Here is a 19,465-nt window from a genome sequence, read left to right as displayed (position 1 = left end):
ATACACTGCCCAGACATCCTCTTTCGCGAACGCGTCAACACCATCGCGTTCGTGATGAACAAAATAATCTGCCACCATAATACACTTCACGTTCATGGTAAAAACCTCGCGAAAATGACTCACAGCTGGCTCAGACCTTCGCGAACGCGACTCCAACTACGCAAACGCGATGAAGAAGGCCTCCGGCTCCCAGCTCAACCCTACGCGTCCGCGATCCATCATATGCGAACGCGAAGAAGACTTGCCCTAACACTATGCGAACGCAGACCATTACTCGCGAACGCGATGAAGAAATGCTACTGCCGTCCAAATACACTATGCGTTCGCGATACTGCGATGAAGGACTGAGACACCGGAAAATAGCAGAACACAGCAGTGCCAAAATGAAGAAAAATGATCCGAAATCAAATCGAAATACGCCCGAGCCCCTCGGGACCCCGTCCAAACATACCAACAAGTCCCATAACATAACACGGACCTACTCGAGGCCTCAAAACACACATAACAACATCAAAGCGATGAATCATACCTCAAATCAAAATCTATGAACTTTGAAACTTTAAACTTCCACAACCGATGCAAAAACCTATCAAATCACGTCCGATTGACCTTAAATTTTGCACACAAGTCACTTTTGACATTACGGGCCTGCTCTAACTTCCGAAAATCGGAATCCGACCATGATATCAAAAAGTCCACTCCCGGTCAAACTTTTCAAAAATTTAACTTTCGCCATTTCGAGCCAAATTCAACCACGGGCCTCCAAATCACAATCTGGACGCGCTCCTAAGTCCAAAATCACCCAACGGAGCTAACAGAACCATCAAAATTCCAATCCGAGGTCAAAAGCTATAAAGTCAAACTTGGTCAACTCTTTCGAATCTAAAGCTCCCTAGTTGAGAATCATTCTTCCAAATTAGTACTGAATAACCTGAAAACCAAAACCGACGATTCACACAAATCACAATACATCATATGGAGCTACTCACGCCCGTAAACTACCGAGCGAAGTGCAAATGCTCAAAACAACCGGTTGGGTCGTTACAATACCAGCACACCGTGAAGGCGAACAATCTCGCGGATATACATCTCAGCCAACCACTCTGAGGAATAGGTGGTCACGACTAGAATGAAATGTGCAGACTTGGTCAACCGGTCCACAATCACCCAAATAGCATCAATTTCTTCAAAGTTCGTGGGAGTCCAACAACAAAGTTCATGGTGATACGCTCCCATTTCCACTCAAGAATGTCAAGCCTCTGAAGCAAACCGCCACCTCTAATGCTCGTACTTCACCTGCTGACAGTTCAAGCACCGAGCTATAAACTCCACTATATCTTTCTTCATTCTCCTCCACCAATAGTGCTTCGTCAAGTCCGGATACATCTTTGTGTCATCCGGATGAATGGAATACCGCAAACTGTGGGCCACCTAAAGAATCAACTCACGCAACCCATCCATATTGGGCACACAAATCTGACCCTGCATCCGCAACACCCCATCATCTCTAATAGAAACCTCCTTGGCTTCACTGTGCTGAATTGTGTCCTTAAGGACAAGCAAATGGGGATCGTCATACTGACGCTCTGTGATGCGATCATATAAGGAAGACCGAGAAATCACGCAAACTAGAACCCGACTAGGCTCCGAAACATCTAACCTCACAAACTGATTGGCCAAGGCCTGAACATCTGATGCTAGCGGTCTCTAACTAACAGGAATATATGCAAGGCTACGTATACTCACCGCCTTTCTACTCAAGGCATCGGCCACCATATTGGTCTTCCTGGGATGATACAAAATGGTAATATCGTAGTCTTTTAACATCTTCAACCACCTCCGTTGCCTCAAATTCAGATCCTTTTGCTTGAACAAGTGTTGTAGACTCTGATGATCTCTAAATACCTCACAAGACACACTATAAAGATAATGCCTCCAAATCATCAATGCATAGACAATGGCTGCCAACTCTAAATCGTGAACGGGGTAGTTCTTCTCATGGGGTTTCAACTAGCATGAAGCATAAGCAATCACTCTACCCTTCCGCATCAAGACACACCCCATACCAATCCAAGAAGCATCACAATTCACTAATTAAATTCTAAAAAAAAGATAGAATTATGGAATGATGATGAATCCGAGTCAAAACACTTACCTCAATCCAAGATATGAAAATTCCTACCAAAATCGCCCAAAACCGAGATCTCTAACTCAAATTGTGAAAATAATACTCTAGCCCTCGATTTGGAATTTTAAAGCTACTGCCAAATGATTATACATTGCGATCGCGAAAAATTCCACGAGATCGCGAAGAACAAAAACTTCAGTGACCAAAACCCTTCTACGTGAATGCATACCCCAGGTCGAGAACGCGCTGACCATTCTTTCTAACCTACGCGATCGTGGATAGCCTCACACGATCGCGAAGAAAAATCCATTTGAAAATCCAACACTCTCCTTCCTTCTTCACAAATATGCCTATACACTCGCATTCGCGTATCACAAAGTCCCAGAACTACGTGATCTCAGCCACGTCCTCGCGAGCTCATAGACTAATTGCCCAGCTGCTAGTAAATACACTACGCAATCGCATCCCTCCTCACATGATCGCGTAAGAGGAACCCAAAAGCACAGTTATCAACAATCCAAAAAAGTCCAAAATGAGTTCGATCATGATTCGAACCATCCAAACATACTAGTAGGTACTAAACATGATACGAACTTATTTGAAGCCTCAAATCACATCAAACAACACCAAAAACATGAATTGCACCCCAATTCAAGCCTATTGAAACTAATGGATTTCCAACTTCTACAATAGATGCCAAAACCTATCAAACCAAATCCGATTGACATCAAATTTTGCACATAAGTCATAAATGACACAACGGACATTTCCAACACCCGGATCCAAAATTTGAGCCCGGTAACAACAAAGTCAACTCTCGGTCAAACTTCTAAACTTTCAAACTTTTGCAAATTCAAGCCAAAACGACCTACGGACCTCAAAATTAATATCCGGACATACTCCTAAGTCCAAAATTACCATACAAAGCTATTAGAACCATAAAAACTTCATTCTAGAGTCATTTACTCATAAGTTAATATTCGGTGAACTCTTTCAACTTAGGCTTCTAACCTTAGGACTAAGTGCCCCAATTCATCCTGAAATATCCCCGGAATGAAACCAACTACCCCGTCAAGTCACATTACCATAACTGAACATAAAATAAGCAATAAATGAGAAACATGGTTATAATACTCAAAAAGACCGGTCAGACCGTTACATTCTACATGTAAGGTGATTTCACTTATGAAGTATCGGGATATAGTTGAGAAGGGATATCTAGCATATTTAGCTCTTATTTGGGATTCTAGTGTAGAGGTTCCTTTCATAAATTCTGTACTGGTTCTGAGAGAGTTCTCAGAGGTGTGTCCTACGGAGTTGTCGGGGATGCCATTAGATAAGGATATTAATTTTTGTATTGACTTGGTTTCAGGCATTCAAATCATATCTATTCCACCATATCACATGGCTATATAGGAGTTTAAGGAATTGAAGGAATAGTTGCAAGATTATCTTGCTAAGGGATTCATCAGGCTGAGTATTTCCCTGTGAGTATGCCGATATTGTTGATGCAGAAGAAGGATTGTTCTATGAGGATGTGCATTGATTACGTATAATTGAATAAGGTTACTATTAATAATAAGTATCCATTACCTCGTATTGATAGTTTGTTTGATCAACTTTAAGGTGCTAAGGTGTTCTGAAAGATTGACTTTAGGTGAGGTTATCACAGGTAAAAATTAGGGCTTTGGATATCCCTAAGATGGCATGTAGGACTTGTTATGGTCCTTTTGAGTTCTTTGTGATGTCCTTTGACTTGACTAATGCTCCAGCGACATTCATAGATTTGATGAATATGGTGTTCAAGCCTTATTTGGACCCTTCTTTGATTGCATTCATTGATGACATCCTGATTTACTCTCATGGTAGAGATGAGCATGAGCAGCATTTAAGGATTTTACTTCAGACATTGAAGGAGAAGGAGTTGTATGCCAAGTTTTTTATGTGTGAGTTTTGGTTGGACTCAGTTGCATTCTTGGGTCGCGTGATGTCGATTGATGGTATTATGGTTGATCCCAAGAAGATTAAGGCAGTTCATAATTAGCCTAGACCTACTATAGCTATAGAGATGAGGAGTTTCTTCGGTTTGGCAAGCTACTATCATCCTTTTGTAGAGGGGGTTTTATGTGTGAGATTTGGTTGGACTCAGTTGCATTCTTGGGTCACGTGGTGTCGAGTGATGGTATTAAGGTTGATCTTAAGAAGATTAAGGCAGTTTAGAATTAGCCTAAACCTACTATAGCTACAAAGATGAGGAGTTTCTTGGGTTTGGTAGGCTACTATCGTCCTTTTGTAGAGGGATTTTCATCCATTGTAGCCCCATTTACTAAATTTACTCAGAAATGTGTTCTTGTTAGATGGTCTGGCAAATGTGGGGAGAGCTATCGAAAGCTCCAGATTTCTTTGACTACAATCCCACTGTTGGTGTTGGCCACAGATACAGGGCCATACACAGTGTATTATGATGTTTCACACATTGGTCTTGGTGCAGTATTGATGTAGGAAGGTAGTGGTTAAGGTGAAGTTAAATCAAGATATACTTCAAGCATCTTGAAGCTGATCAAACAAATCATCAGTACGAGGTTGTGGATATTTTTTCTTGATGGTAACCTTATTCAATTACCTATAATCAATACACAATTTCATGGAACTATCCTTCTTCTTCACAAATAATATTGGCGTACCCCAAGATGCAACACTTGGCCTGATAAAACCTTTATCCAACAACTCCAGCAACTATTCCTTCAACTCAGCTTGAGCTAAGAGATATGGTGGAATAGATATGGTCTGAGTGTCCATTGTCAAATCAACACCAAAATCAATATTCCTATTGGGTGGCATGCTCGGTAGGTCTGCTGGGAACACATCTGGAAACTCTATTACTTTGGTACTGAATCAACCGTAGGAGTATTAACACTAACATCTCTAACAAAGTCTAGGTATGCCAAAAACATCCTTCCCAACCTTCCGTTGAGCTTTCAGAAGTGAAATTACCCTACTAGGAGCATGACCAACTGAACCCCTCCATTCCAATATTGGCAACCCCGGCATAGCCAATGTCACGGTCTTAGCGTGATAATCAATCATATCAAGAACTTTAAACTTCAAACCAAGAATCTGATCCAAGCCTAACATATCCGAATTACATTCAAACTTTGCGCATAAGTTTCAAGTAACAAAACAAATCTATTCCAAGTTCCGAAATAACAATCCAAATATGATATCATTAAAGTCAACTCTCAATCAAACTTATGAACTCTTTAAACCTTCAAATTTTTAACTTTCGACAAATAGAGCCAAAATATCGTAAGAACCTCCAAATCCAAATCCCAGCATACGCCGAAGTCCAAAATTACTATACGAACCTACTGCAACCATCAAATCACTTGTTCGAGATCATTTACACAAAAATCAAACCTTAGTCAACTCTTACAACTTAAGCTTCCAACAAGTGAACTAAGTATTCTAATTCACTCCCAAACCTTCCTGAAACTAAGCCAACCATTCCGTCAAGTCACAAAACAACAAATAAGTATATAAGAAACATAAAATAGAAAAATAGGATTCAATGACACAAAATGACCGGTCGGGCAGTTCCGCAATAACAGAAGGAACCACAATAAATAGTATTTCGACTAAGCATTGTCAAAGTATGAGAAATAATACATGTTCCTTCAGGTATTATGATCTAAGCATGCGTCAGAACTTCAAAACAGCATATCATATGAATATGCGTCAAGTAGCATTCATAAAGGATGCATCAACAAGAGTCTATAATATCTATGCATGATAAAAACTCTAACGCTATACCAAAATTTGACACAAATAATCCATGTGTCCTCAACCTTGCCCACATACTACCGGAGGAATTTCAATGTTCAATGACTCTAGAGAGACAGATCCATATCAACTATGTAGTCGGCACATAAATACATATGCCCGAACAAATACCTTAAAATAGAAATTTGAATCTACACATACAAACAGATGCCTCGACCACAAGTACATGAATCCATATGCCCAAATAGACTCATATGATTAATGAGAACTAAATCTATATGCTATCATGGTGCATATAGGAAAACAACATATGACTACATAGTTCTACCATGTAAAGCAAGTACATGAAATTCATATTGTTAAACTAGCATGTGAAAAATGCCTATAATATTATTCTAGCATATATAAGATGATCAAGTAGTCTTACAACAGATAAAATTTACTATACGTAGAGGCATATAATCAAATAAGACATATAAAAGCCTAAGAAACTACCATGGGCAATGAATAAACTATGGTACACGTATATACGCTCATTACTTCGTATATACGTCACCCTCAAACACGTTGCACGCAGCACATAAGTCCATTTTAAGAAAATTTTCCTTAAGTTTAGGTTAGCTAGGATACTTACCTTATCCGAAGTAGGCTTCAACCTTCCAAAATCCCTCTTCCTCTATTTTCGGCATCCAAATGCCCAAAATATAGCCAAATAATACTCAATAATATCAAATAAAGTTATAGGAATCAACTCCAAATGATAAAACTTCAATATTTAATCAAATCTTAAAAGTTAATAAAATATCAAACCGAGTCCACATGTTCAAAACCAAGAATAAAAGTCGGATCCTATTGACCTATAACCTCACGAGTCCAGATATGTGATTACTTTCCGAATTCGCGTCTAAAAGAGTGTTAGAAACCTTAAATACACTTTCTGAGTTCTTTTTTTTCTATTTTAGATTCATAGTTTTTTTGTCAAAATCAATGATAGATTCAAGTTATAATCATAGATTTAGGTTAGAATTCTTTACATTAATAATATAGATAAAATCTCCTTCAAAAATCTCCCAAAATTGTGTTATATAGCTCCTAAAATTATAAAACAAAGTCTATATCCGAAATAAAATTTATATAAGAAAAGCTGAATTTTCAGTATAGCCCAGGCATTAGCGCCAGGGTTGGTGCGTCGCCTCCCCCTTGGCATCTGACTGATCTCCGAAACAACGAGTGGTTACTCACGTGCACCCTAGCATCCACATCTGACTGTAGTTTTCTGTAGCAGATCCATTTCAAAACTACCCTGTAGCAGATCCATTTCAAAACATCTGACTACAATTTGTATATCCTACGCGCACTTGTCCGATGGCTCAAAACATATATGAAAATATCACAATTAAGAATCAAGATCCAAACCAAAATATGAACTTTCTTAAGTTTTTTAAGTTCCAACTTTCACAAGACATGTCTGAATCACACCCGAGCCTCTCGGGTGCTCAATCCAAGCTCGTTAATCCAAATATTGACTTTGATCAACTTTTTTGACTTAAAGCCTTTAGTTAGGAACTAAGTGTTCCAAATTATTCCGGAACCTCCTGGGACCAGAACAACTCATACACGCAAGTCATAAAATACCAAAATGAGCCTATGTAAAGTGTCAAATATGAAAATAGGGTCATAGAACTCAAAACAACCGATTGAGTCGTCACATCAAAGATCTAAACCTTAGAGCCTACTAGTACACCTCGCAATAGTCGATGTTATCTTGTGATAGATCGCATCAGCATACCAAATAGCCCTGCCTCTGACATAGTGTGGTGAATTTATCCTCTTCTCTCCCTTCCTATTCTGGTTATTAATTTTTCATTTTAATGAGAAGCTTCTCGGGAAGACTGACTTTTATATATAAACTGTTTATGATGATAAATTTTATTTTTCCAGGCTAAAAAAAAAGAGTGAGTATTGGCTGTCTTATTTATTTATTTATTTATTTATCTTTCCACATTATTCGTTGACGTGGCTCCTAAATTGCACGTGGATATGCTGAAAATAATTTCGAGTTAAAAAATAAGGGTAAATATGAGATGAAAGGATAAAAGTTTTTTGTTGCCCATCTAGTACTATACTATAAGTACCAAGCACCTTGTGGTCAACATGTGTGCTTCTTGAATTTAAAATTTAACCTCAGGGTAACTCTGTCATTTCATGTGAGGGAATTTAGATAAATTAATCTAGAATAGAACAATCTGATTGGCCAAAAGAGAATCTAAATGTATCTAATTCACAGATATATTTCCGTGCTGACTATTGTATCCTTCTGCTTTGAGTTAAGCTATTGCAGCTTATATTTCCTTTTTCATTACACCCGTGATCCCACTTGAATTTTTGTTCCTTACTCGTTCAACATGCCAACTTGCAACCAGGGACTATTATGCTCACTGCTATGATACTTGGACGACGTTATGAATAGTTGCAAAAGAATCACCACCGATTCCTCTTGAAACATAATTCTAGATTGGATAGAGGGGCATTTTGGCTATTTGGAGTGACTTGGTTCTTTTGATTTGATCACGTTGTTCGATTCTGTAGTTACTATTGTCTCTTATCAAAAGTTAAATCTATAGTGTTATTCCAAGTGGCATGACAGTCAATGGTCTTTTTACCCCACTTGAATTTCATTTTATATTGTCTCTTGTCAAACTTTTTTTATCTCATATTTATATTACCGTTTGATTTTTCATGTAATCAGAGAACTAATTAATAATTCTTTTATCTAGAGCTTTAATAATGCTATTACATGCCTTTTATAATTAACAAAAAGGATCTCAACTTATTAATCAAACTTAATTTATTTGGTGAGAATAGTGAGAGCTTCTAAATACATCGTTACGTTGGCATTCCTAAATATACTTTGAGAATAGGCTGAGATCGCTTTAGTTGTACTTCTTGTAATTTAATTATCATTTGGAGATGATAACACATTTATAAATCGGACTCTACTAAATACATTTTCACGACTCCAATATTTAGTACAGTATTATTGGGTTTGTGCACAGCGCAAGCTATCCTTTACTAGTATCTAATACAAGCAGGGTTAAGCTAAATTGATAATTTTATGGCACATGTGGACCTTTTAATTTCCCAAATGACTACTATTATTAGGGTTGGGTATCGGCCGATTCGGTTCAATTGTGAATATTATCGGTTTGACATATCAGTTATTAATTTAAAAATATACTAAACCGATAACCGAACCGATAAGATATCGATTAATGGACATCGATTAATCGGTTATCGATCGTTATCAGTTCGGTTATCGGTTTACTCAATAAGAATCGAAAACGTTTAAAAATCTCATATTTTTATTTTAGAAATCGTGATCACACTATTAAGAAAAAGAAACTAAATTTTTGTTCTTATGAAAAGAGAGATTAATTTCAACTTTAGAAAACAAAACTTTCTTTGTATGTGAAAATTCCAATGAATGATCTCAATTCTCAAAGTTGGCAAAAGAATCAAGTTAGTAAGAGTAATTAATAAGATATTCAATAATCTAATCTTACTAATTATCTCGGTGCGAACAGACATAATTCACAAAAAATAGTAAAACCTAATCTTGTAAATACTAAAGAATCAGTGCAATAAAAGTAATAAATAAAAAACTAAATTTGAACAATAAATTCTTTTAAATTTAAAGTAAAAAATCTTAACTGAAGAATGAAGATAAGAAATTTATAAAAAGTTTAAAACTCACCTTATGGAATAAGGTATGAAGAAGAAGAGTGACGGTTGAGAGAATTGAGAAAATGAGATTGGCTTTATATACTTAGTAGGTAAAATTATAATTTTGATAAAATTTATTGGGTTATCGGTTAATTTGTTAATAAGTTGAGTAAATTGATTCCGAACCGATAACCCAATAATCAAATAATATTAAATCGTAACCAAACTATTTACCCAATAACCTAATACTAATAATCCAATAATAACCTATCAATTTTACCTGATATATGCCCCGCCTCAGCTATTATCACTTTATATAATACTCCACTCCTTATATGCTGGGAAAAATATTACACCTTATATACTAGGGACATTTTAAGTGAAGGCTCCAAGCTTAGGACAACATTTTTCCTCTACAGTTTCAACTACCTCGAATAGTATAGTCAGCATACGTTATGGCCAAAAAAAAAAAAGCCAAGAATAGATTTTTCAAACCAAAGTTCTGACTTTTCAGTAGAAGACATTGTTGGTGTTTCAACTCTCAAATATTCTTGAAGTGGTCTTTTTTCTCCCCTAAATTTTGTTCATTTCCATCAATTTCTGAATTTGAGATATACCCATGTTGACTTGTTCAAGTAGCTCTTCATCTTCCAATTATGGACGCAGTTATGAGGTTTTCCTAAGCTTTAGGGGAGAAGACACTAGAAAAACATTTGTGGGTCATCTTTTTAATGCTCTTATTGAAAAGGGTATTCACACATTCATGGATGATAAGGAGTTAAAGAGAGGGAGGTCAATCTCATCTGAACTCATGAAAGCCATTGGAGAATCAAAATTTGCTGTTGTTGTCTTTTCCAAGAACTATGCTTCCTCTACATGGTGCTTGGAAGAACTGGTAAAGATTCTTGAAATCCATGAAAAATTTGAGCTAATTGTTGTCCCAGTTTTCTATGATGTGGATCCATCAACTGTGAGGAAACAAAATGGGGAGTATGCTGTGTTTTTTACTAAATTTGAGGCTGAATTGGTTGATGACAAGGACAAAGTGATAAGGTGGAGGGAGGCACTTACTAAGGTAGCTAACATATCAGGGCATGATTTGCGCAACACTTACAATGGGTCAGTGGTGATTTTTGTTCTCAATTCTTATTTCCATTTTATTCCAAAAAGTTATACTATAATATTAGCAATAGTACATAGGATAATAAGTGCATGGTTGTTTTTGTAATCCCTGGTCAGAGCAAACTTTAGATAAAATCTTCTGCAGCTTACTAAGTTCTAAGAAAAATTTTATAAAGAGAAAAAAAAAAGGGAAAAAAGGTAGGGTTACAAGAGTTTTTCAAAGTTCTGACATTCTCATTGTATATTGACAACTTCTTGATTTTGGTAACATACTTTCTTATTATGGGAACATTCATGTAAAAATCTAGAGTCTGCTAGAGAAATTAACTGAGAAGGCAGATATTTTAATGATTATACTAAAAGCCAATTTTACCCCTGAGTACCATGGACCTATTCTTTTAGAAGGTTCATTCCCATAGCATGATTAAAATTGTTAAATCCAGTTATGGGGAACTGAAGTTTCAACTCCCCTTAGTGGTTTCAGAAAATTTACTCATTTTTTCCTTTCTTCAATGCATACCTTTTCAGTATGAAATAGCACTCAATTTAAAGATTTAGTTTCTATTGGCATACAGGGATGAATCAAAATGCATACAACAGATTGTGAGAGACATATTTGATAAATTTTGTTTCTCCATCTCAATAACTAACAGAGATTTAGTTGGAATAGAATCTCAAATTAAGAAACTAAATTCATTGTTGAGGATGGACCTGAAAGGAGTTCGTCTTGTTGGGATTTGGGGGATGGGTGGTGTAGGAAAGACAACTGCTGCAAGAGCATTGTTCAACAGATACTATCAGAATTTTGAAGGTGCTTGTTTACTCGAAGATGTTAAAGAATATCTACAACACCATACCTTGTTGTATTTGCAGAAGACTCTCCTTTCCAAACTGTTGAAGGTAGAATTTGTAGATTGTACTGATACTGAAGAAATGTGTGCAATATTAAAGAGGAGACTTTGTTCTAAGAAAGTTCTGGTTGTTCTTGATGATGTTAATCATAGCAACCAGCTGGATAAGCTGGTTGGAGCTGAAGATTGGTTTGGTAGTGGTAGTAGAATTGTTATCACAACTAGGGATATGAAACTGTTGAAAAACCATGATGTGCATGAAACTTACGAGGTAAAGGTTTTGGAAAGAGATGAAGCAATTGAGCTTTTCAATTTGCACGCATTCAAGAGAAAGTCACCTGAAAAGGAGTTTGAGGAGCTCTTAAATCTTGTGGTAGATTATACTGGAGGCCTTCCTCTAGCTCTTAAGGTGCTTGGTTCTCTGCTGTACAAGGAAGATCTTGATGTATGGATAAGTACAATTGATAGACTAAAAGATACCCCTGAGGGTGAAATTATGGCTACACTTAAAATAAGTTTTGATGGATTAAGATATTACGAAAAAAGTATATTTTTAGATATTGCATGTTTCTTCAGGGGTTACAACCAAAGAGATATGACAGCATTATTTCACGCTTCTGGTTTCCACCCAGTTCTAGGAGTAAAGACCCTTGTTGAAAAATCTCTCATTTTTATTTTAGAGGACAAAATCCAAATGCATGATTTGATGCAAGAGATGGGTAGACAAATCGCAGTTCAAGAATTACCTATGAGAAGAATATATCGTCCAGAGGATGTTAAGGATGCATGCATAGGAGATATGGTAAGATGTCTAGTCACAAATGGCTATTATGTGAGCAATGTTCATCTTCATAAAAAGAATGTGGAAATGATATATGTGTAGTCTTGAAAGAAAGCATGAGATAGTAAATTAACCTTTTTCTTGTTTTGTTTTAAAACAGGTATTTATAGAGTACATTAGACATAGAAAGCACTTTTACAATGTGCTCAACTTCTTAACAATAATAAAAACTAAGCCGCAATCCCAAGCTATGGGGTCAGCCAACCTCACTATCCATGTTGCGCCATTTAGACTCGTCTTAATCCTATATTAAAAGTTTGGGTTCTCTATTTTTTTGTACTGGGATACAAATCTCTAATAAGACTAAGGACTCCCAGTAGATATTGGACCTAAAAAGGAAATGTAGCAAAATAGTTATACTTGCCTTTCACTTTAGTAGGGATCCTTCCTCTCACATAATAATCCTTTAGTATTCCACTATTTCAACCATCGTTCTTTGATTCTATGTATACTGCTTTTCATCTATCATACCATTCTCTAGGAACATCAAGCCTAATCTCACTCTTGCGGCTAAACCTGCAATGCATATATCCAATCTTACTTCTCCTTATCGTAAACCCGTTATACCATAGAGTGTTTCTCCATAGTTCAAGCTTTTGGTAAACTTCTACTCCGTTTTATTTTATATGGCATTGTTTGACTGGAAACAAATTTTAGGAAAGAAAGAAATAAAGACTTTTGGCACATATCAAAAGCACCTTAAATTTGTGGGTTTAAACATGCCATGACATTTCTATGGCTGGAAGAGCATGTCGTTAAGGATAAAATGATATATCTATAATTAAAGAGTTTCCAAATATAGAAATGTATCATTCTTTTTTAATGGACTGAAAAGGAGAGTGTCTGTATAAAACAGAACAGAGGAAGTAAGTTTATTCGGATGAAAAACAGGAAGTAGAAAAGAAAAAAAGAGTAGAACATGATATATGTCTCTTTAGATACTTCGTCGAACAAATTAGCATTTCGGCACTTGAAATTTTAAAACAATCTACTAGATAAGCCAAGCAGTGCCAGTTATTCCTAGAAGGGGTACTTCTATTTAAACTCTGAAGAATCCGGTTGCAAGGGAAGACTAAGTAAGGTATGGTATAAAGTCCAATCAATCTCCCCTAACAGACAATAGAGGGTCAGGTCAGGAATCAATAACTTTTGCTCATAATATTTTCTGTATGCATATTCTAGTGGATCCAATTTTTGAAACAAAAATGTTATGCTAGACTTTTTACTTAATCCTAGAACAAGGGAAGTCGTGAGCCCTGGTAAACCTTTAAAGTGTTCTGAATCAACATTTGCCGCCTCTTCCACGCCTCTGGATGAAATCTGTCAGTTCATTATTAGTGATCCCTCTGGAACTCCCAGTTTCATAGTGAACAACTGGGATGGAACCTCAGTAGCTTTTATAGGGTGGAAGAAACAAGCCTTCTTATTAGGGTATTGATTGTTTCGTTATCTTTGACATTTTTTTCATTAAATATGGCCTAAATTCCACTCCCGTTTAGAGAGGAGAGGAGAAAAACAAATCTCATTTGAGATGGACTATATGCAGCGTAAGAGGTATATGATGATTGAATTGGAATGGTTTATAGTCACAGGGAGGGGATTGGAAACAGATAAATGCCTTACTTACATAAATATCTTACCACATTTCATGTAACTGCCACACTCACTCCGAAGATGGTCATACATGCATTTCCCAGAATTATGTCAGTCTCTATGTATATACTGAAAAAAATAAGTATATGCAGCATACTTATATGTGCTTCGTATAGTTTTTTTTCTATAAGGATATTTTTTTATTTGTCTGCAGGGGAAAGAAGCAATTGAAGGCTTGTTACTCACAGAGCCTGAACAGTTTGAAGAGAGTGAGTTGGAATATATGTACAGCGCTGAAGCTCTCAAAAAGATGAGGAGGCTGAGGATACTTGTGAAACAATATTACAACAGGGGGTTTGATGAGCCTGTTGCCTATCTTCCTAACAGTCTGCTTTGGCTTGAATGGCGTGACTATTCTGCAGACTCATTGCCATCGAATTTTGAACCATCAAAGCTCATATATCTTACTATGAAGGGTAGTTCTATCATCGAACTCTGGAATGGAGCAAAGGTACGGTTGCCACCATCGTGTTGCTTCCTTCGATTTCAAATTTCAGTCCTCACTGTCTACATGCTATACAATATGTGCTTTGGTAAGATTGAAACTAATGCAGAGCTTTTGAAATAGCTGGTGTTCAAAGTATTGTTCTTGATCTGGCCTGCAATTTTAATTCTCTAGCATAAAAATGCACCAAAAACTGACTGCATGAATCCTGAAAGAAGTTTCAAATTGTGACGTCTCTTACCAGTAGACTTACAGCTAAAATTAGAACAATCACTTAATTAATATTTGACTGCAAAACTTCATGAAATCACGTATGGATGCAGACGGAACATCTGCTCAGAGAAATTCAAAGTTATTATCTTTTAGTGATGAATAGTTACTGCATTTTTATCTAATAATGTTGATTTTACTTCTATTGAAGTTATATCAAGTCTATTTTAATTTAGAAAATTGGAATAAATAATTTGGCATCTAGAGAGAAAATGGAATAACCTTTTGTTGGGCTAATTGATTAGTAAGATGAAAAATAGTTAGTTTGGCTTTTCAGGCTAGTCAACTGTGGGTCACCAGAAGATCTTAAGTCGGAAGAAAATGTTTTTGATGCTCAAAGATTTGGAGGTAATGCAAGGTTTCTGATCATAAAGTTAGAAAATGATTGTATCTTATAATTGAACAGTGCTCATCTGTACTCAAGCTTTTGGTTTTAAGTTCTTGTTACGGGCACATATAGAATTCCAACTTTTACAGAGGATCGGATGCTCTTTGGAGAGGCTTCTTCTCTTATATGTTTCAGTGATAAATATCTTGTGTATGCTTTCTTTTACTATCATCAGTAAAATATTTACCTTATAAAGAATATAAGGAAAAAATACAGAGACATATGCTCCTTTAGTCATGCAGTAAACTTATAGCTGGATGGTTTGGAGTGTTCCTTTTCTTTGAATACTAGTTCTAAAGCTTCACATCTTTAGAATATCGAAGAATTGTTGTATCAGATGAGGTGCTTGAAATAAGTGACAGACAAAAGGAACCATTCATCTACTTGTCGTATTAGAACAAATAAAGGGAGAATTTCTGAATGAATGGATTATATTGATGGGATCGAAATAACATGGTGCATGCTGAAGCTAACAATACAGAGCTTGGTGGACGATAAATCAGAGACAAAAGAATTATACTAAAATATAATACTATAATAGGGTTTGGTCAATTGACCTACATATAAAAACTAGTATAAAAATATAAAAACTATTGAGAGAAAAATCTCCCCCTAAACAAGACTCTTTAATGACTACATTGTGGATATTGTTATTGTTGTTGTGAGAAGCAGGATTCCTCAATTTATAGATGTCCAAGACTTTTCCTCCAAGAAAAAGATAAGTTTTGAAGGAGATTTATTCCTTTTTAAGAGTCTTTTCCCTTCATTCAAGAAAGAGATTTCTAATAGATTAGAAATTCAGGGAAAAACTCTAACATATATGTGCCAATCTCCCCCTTTTAATTTTTTTTTCCATTTCTGATCTCTCGTCTTTGATAATTTATCTCTTTTTCCACTTAGTCAGATACTTAACAGATAGACAGTTGCAAATTTAATGGACATAAATGCATACATTGTGAAAACGTGTGCTTAACAATTTTCTTTCTTCTATGGTACAGAGGTTAGCCCTTTTGACAACTCTTGATCTCAGTTATTGCTACAAATTGATACAAACCCCAGATTTTAAGATGATCGCAAAATTGGAAAGGTTGATCCTGAGCTTTTGTGATGCATTGGTGGAAGTCCATCCATCTGTTGGGTTTCTCAAGAAGCTTATTTTGTTAAATATGGATCATTGCACATCACTTGAGAGACTTCCGGAAATTATTCAATCAGAATGTCTTGAAGTTCTTGATCTCAATTATTGCTTTAATTTGAAAAGGTTCCCGGAGGTGGAAAGGAACATAAAGCACTTGAAGAAACTCGACCTCAGTTCAACTGGGATAAGAGAACTGCCGGCATCAATTGAGCATCTCAGTTCCCTAGAAAACCTACAATTGCATTCCTGCAACCAACTTGTACGTCTCCCAAGTAGTATTTGGAGATTCAGAAATCTAAAGATTAGTGAATGTGAGAAACTGGGGAGTTTACCAGAAATTCACAGGAATAGCAATTGTACTCGTGAAATCATCTTAAAATTAGTTTCTATTAAGGAGCTTCCCACCTCTATAGGAAACCTCACCTCACTAAATTTCCTTGAAATCTGTAATTGCAAAACTATTTCGAGTCTCTCGAGCAGCATATGGAGATTGACAAGTCTTACAAATCTAAAGCTGTTAGACTGCAGAAAACTTAAAAACTTGCCCGAAATTCCAAATGCCATAAATCATTTGGCAGGACATGGACTTCAGCTCCTTCTGACATTGGAGCAGCCCACAATTTATGAACATCTTGACTTGCTTAGGATTATTGATATGAGTTGGTGTAGTTCTATTAGCAGTCTCCCCCACAACATTTGGATGTTGAAAAGTTTAAGGATTCTGCGCATCTCTTACTGCTCGGGACTGGAGTATTTACCAGAAAATTTGGGTCACTTGGAACATTTGGAGGAATTACTTGCAGATGGTACTGGTATTTTAAGACTACCATCTTCGGTTGCACGTTTAAATAAACTTGAGGTCTTATCATTCAGGAAAAAGTTTGTGATTGGACCAAAAGTCCAATATTCATCATCAATGCTCAATTTACCTGATGATGTTTTTGGAAGTCTTGGAAGCTTAGGCTCTGTGGTGAAGTTAAATCTTAGTGGAAATGGTTTTTGTAATTTGCCTGAAACGATGAATCAACTTTTTTGCCTTGAATACCTTGACATAACATTTTGCCAGAGGCTTGAAGCATTGCCGGAGCTTCCCCCAAGCATCAAGGAGCTATATGTAGATGAACACTTGGCCTTGAGAAGCATGGAAGATTTAGTAATTAAATGCAAGGAGTTGAATTTAATAGCAGTCACAAATATTGAGTACCAAAATTTCTATCGATGGTTAGACTCAATATGGTCAGATGTGTCAGAACTGCTGGAGAACAGTCAGAAGCAACAAATGGATGATATGTTGCAGCTTATTCCCTTTTCATATCTTTCGACGGCTAAGCGTGAGGTCTCTCTCTAAAGCTTATGTTTTATGAAACGAAAAAGAAAAAAAGGCAGCAGAAACATTAGATATGTGCTAATAACTATGTCACATGGAATGATATATCTATCTCTTCTGGTTTGCAGGAAATTCTTAAGATTGTTATACATGGAACACGAATTCCAGAATGGTTTAGATGGCAAGATAGAAGTGCCGCAAAGATGTCAGTCAATCTTCCTGAACATTGGTACACTGAAAATTTCTTGGGTTTCGCTATATGCTGCGCCTGCTGCTTTTATCATTCTGCACGTAGTTACGATATTGAATTTGAGGGGAGCATGCATCATTACAATTATGATTCCAGTTATTGGAAAGAGTATGAGGAACCGAGTTTTGACTTTTATGAGAGAGATACCATTGAGATTACAGCAAAACTAACTCCCCGACATAAAGGAATGCTGACTGAAGAGCTCAAGAAAGTCTGTTCATTTTCCATGAATGTGTTACGTCGTGCTACTGCTGTCCCTAATATGTGCTTTGCATTTTTGCCATTAAACAGTCTCTGTCACAGATCAAATTTACAGGCAAATAACCCAAATGACTATGGGATATTTGAAGCCTGTTTGAGACCAGGGGACTTCCGCCATCGTGGAAAACAGTGGGGGTTTAATTTGGTGTATAAAGATGAAGCTGGTGGCAGTGTTATGTACGAAATGCTCATAAACAGATAGAAGCTTGATCTTGTCCTCAAATTCTGTATCTCTTTTCTGGTGACGAAAGATAGAAAAAGAATACATAAGAATGGTAGGGGATTTACTCCGCAAGAATGCAGGTCCTTTTTCAGTTTAATTTTTTATTCTATTATTTCAATTTATAGAATTTGTGTACCTCAAAGAACTGTTAGGTTTTGATACTTCCATTTAGTAAAATCTTTGAAATACTCTGGCTATTTTATGGAGCATCTTTTACTACCAATCTAGCTATTGTGCAAGTGAGCTATGTGAAAGTGCTAATAATTACCCTTTGCAAATTTCACATAATTAAGAGAGATGTTCTTGAAGGGAGCTTGGAGCAATGGTAAAGTTGTGTCCGTGTGACCTATAGGTCATGGGTTCAAGCCATGGAATCAGCCACTGCTCAGGGTAAGCTGTCTACGTTACACTCCCTTGTTGTGCGGCCCTTTCCCGAACCCTGCGTAAACGAGGGATGTTTCGTGCACCGAGCTGCCCTTTTTGTTTTTGTTAAGAGAGATGTTCTTCAGTTGTTGGCTGCCACTATAATAAAGTTTATGTGAATTTCACAATTCTTCCTTGAGAAATTACTGAATTCTCTTAAATTCTTCAACTTTTATATGATTGTCTCGTGTAATTTTATAAGTGACCTTCAGCTGAATTGGTTTTTCAATGAAATTCAATGTTCATTTTTTTTTTTGGTTTGATGGCTCTTTCGAGTTTTCTTAGAAGAAGCTCATTGCAACTGACTCTACACTTTTTTTCTAGAACTTGTTTGTCAAGGCTCATTTCAGAGCCAACCAAGGATCTGCTGGAAATTTCGGATCAAGCCATTCATGGTAAGAACTCCGTTTTTCCTCCTACTCTTTCGCTCAGGGGCGGATCTATTAAGGAGGAAGGGGGTGGCATGCCATCCGCAAACCTCGGTCGAAATTTTGTAAATATATGTATACATACAGACAATGTTACCAAATAGAATTAAGTGACACCCAACTCAACAAAATGGCGTTGGATGTTGCTGGAAAAGGTTCTGGTTTGTCTTCCAAGCGACCGGAGTTCGATACCGTCCTTAAACACATTAATATT

At 36.6% G+C, this 19,465-nt stretch overlaps 1 protein-coding gene across 1 annotated transcript; it reads left to right on the top strand.

The window, feature by feature from the left end:
• The first annotated feature begins 10,014 nt into the window (after positions 1–10,014).
• LOC104107842 (disease resistance protein Roq1) lies at positions 10,015–18,595 on the top strand. Its single transcript, XM_009616755.4, has 5 exons — positions 10,015–10,750; positions 11,329–12,406; positions 14,253–14,549; positions 16,200–17,675; positions 17,795–18,595. The coding sequence occupies exons 1-5, from the start codon at positions 10,251–10,253 to the stop codon at positions 18,377–18,379; spliced, it is 3,936 nt and encodes a 1,311-aa protein (XP_009615050.1). The 5' UTR covers positions 10,015–10,250; the 3' UTR covers positions 18,380–18,595.
• The last annotated feature ends 870 nt before the right edge of the window (positions 18,596–19,465 follow it).

This window comes from Nicotiana tomentosiformis, chromosome 3 (genome assembly GCF_000390325.3).
Source record: "Nicotiana tomentosiformis chromosome 3, ASM39032v3, whole genome shotgun sequence".
Taxonomy (NCBI): Eukaryota; Viridiplantae; Streptophyta; class Magnoliopsida; order Solanales; family Solanaceae; genus Nicotiana; species Nicotiana tomentosiformis.
Note: the sequence above shows the minus strand (reverse complement) of the source record. Positions and strands in the feature narration are given on the sequence as shown.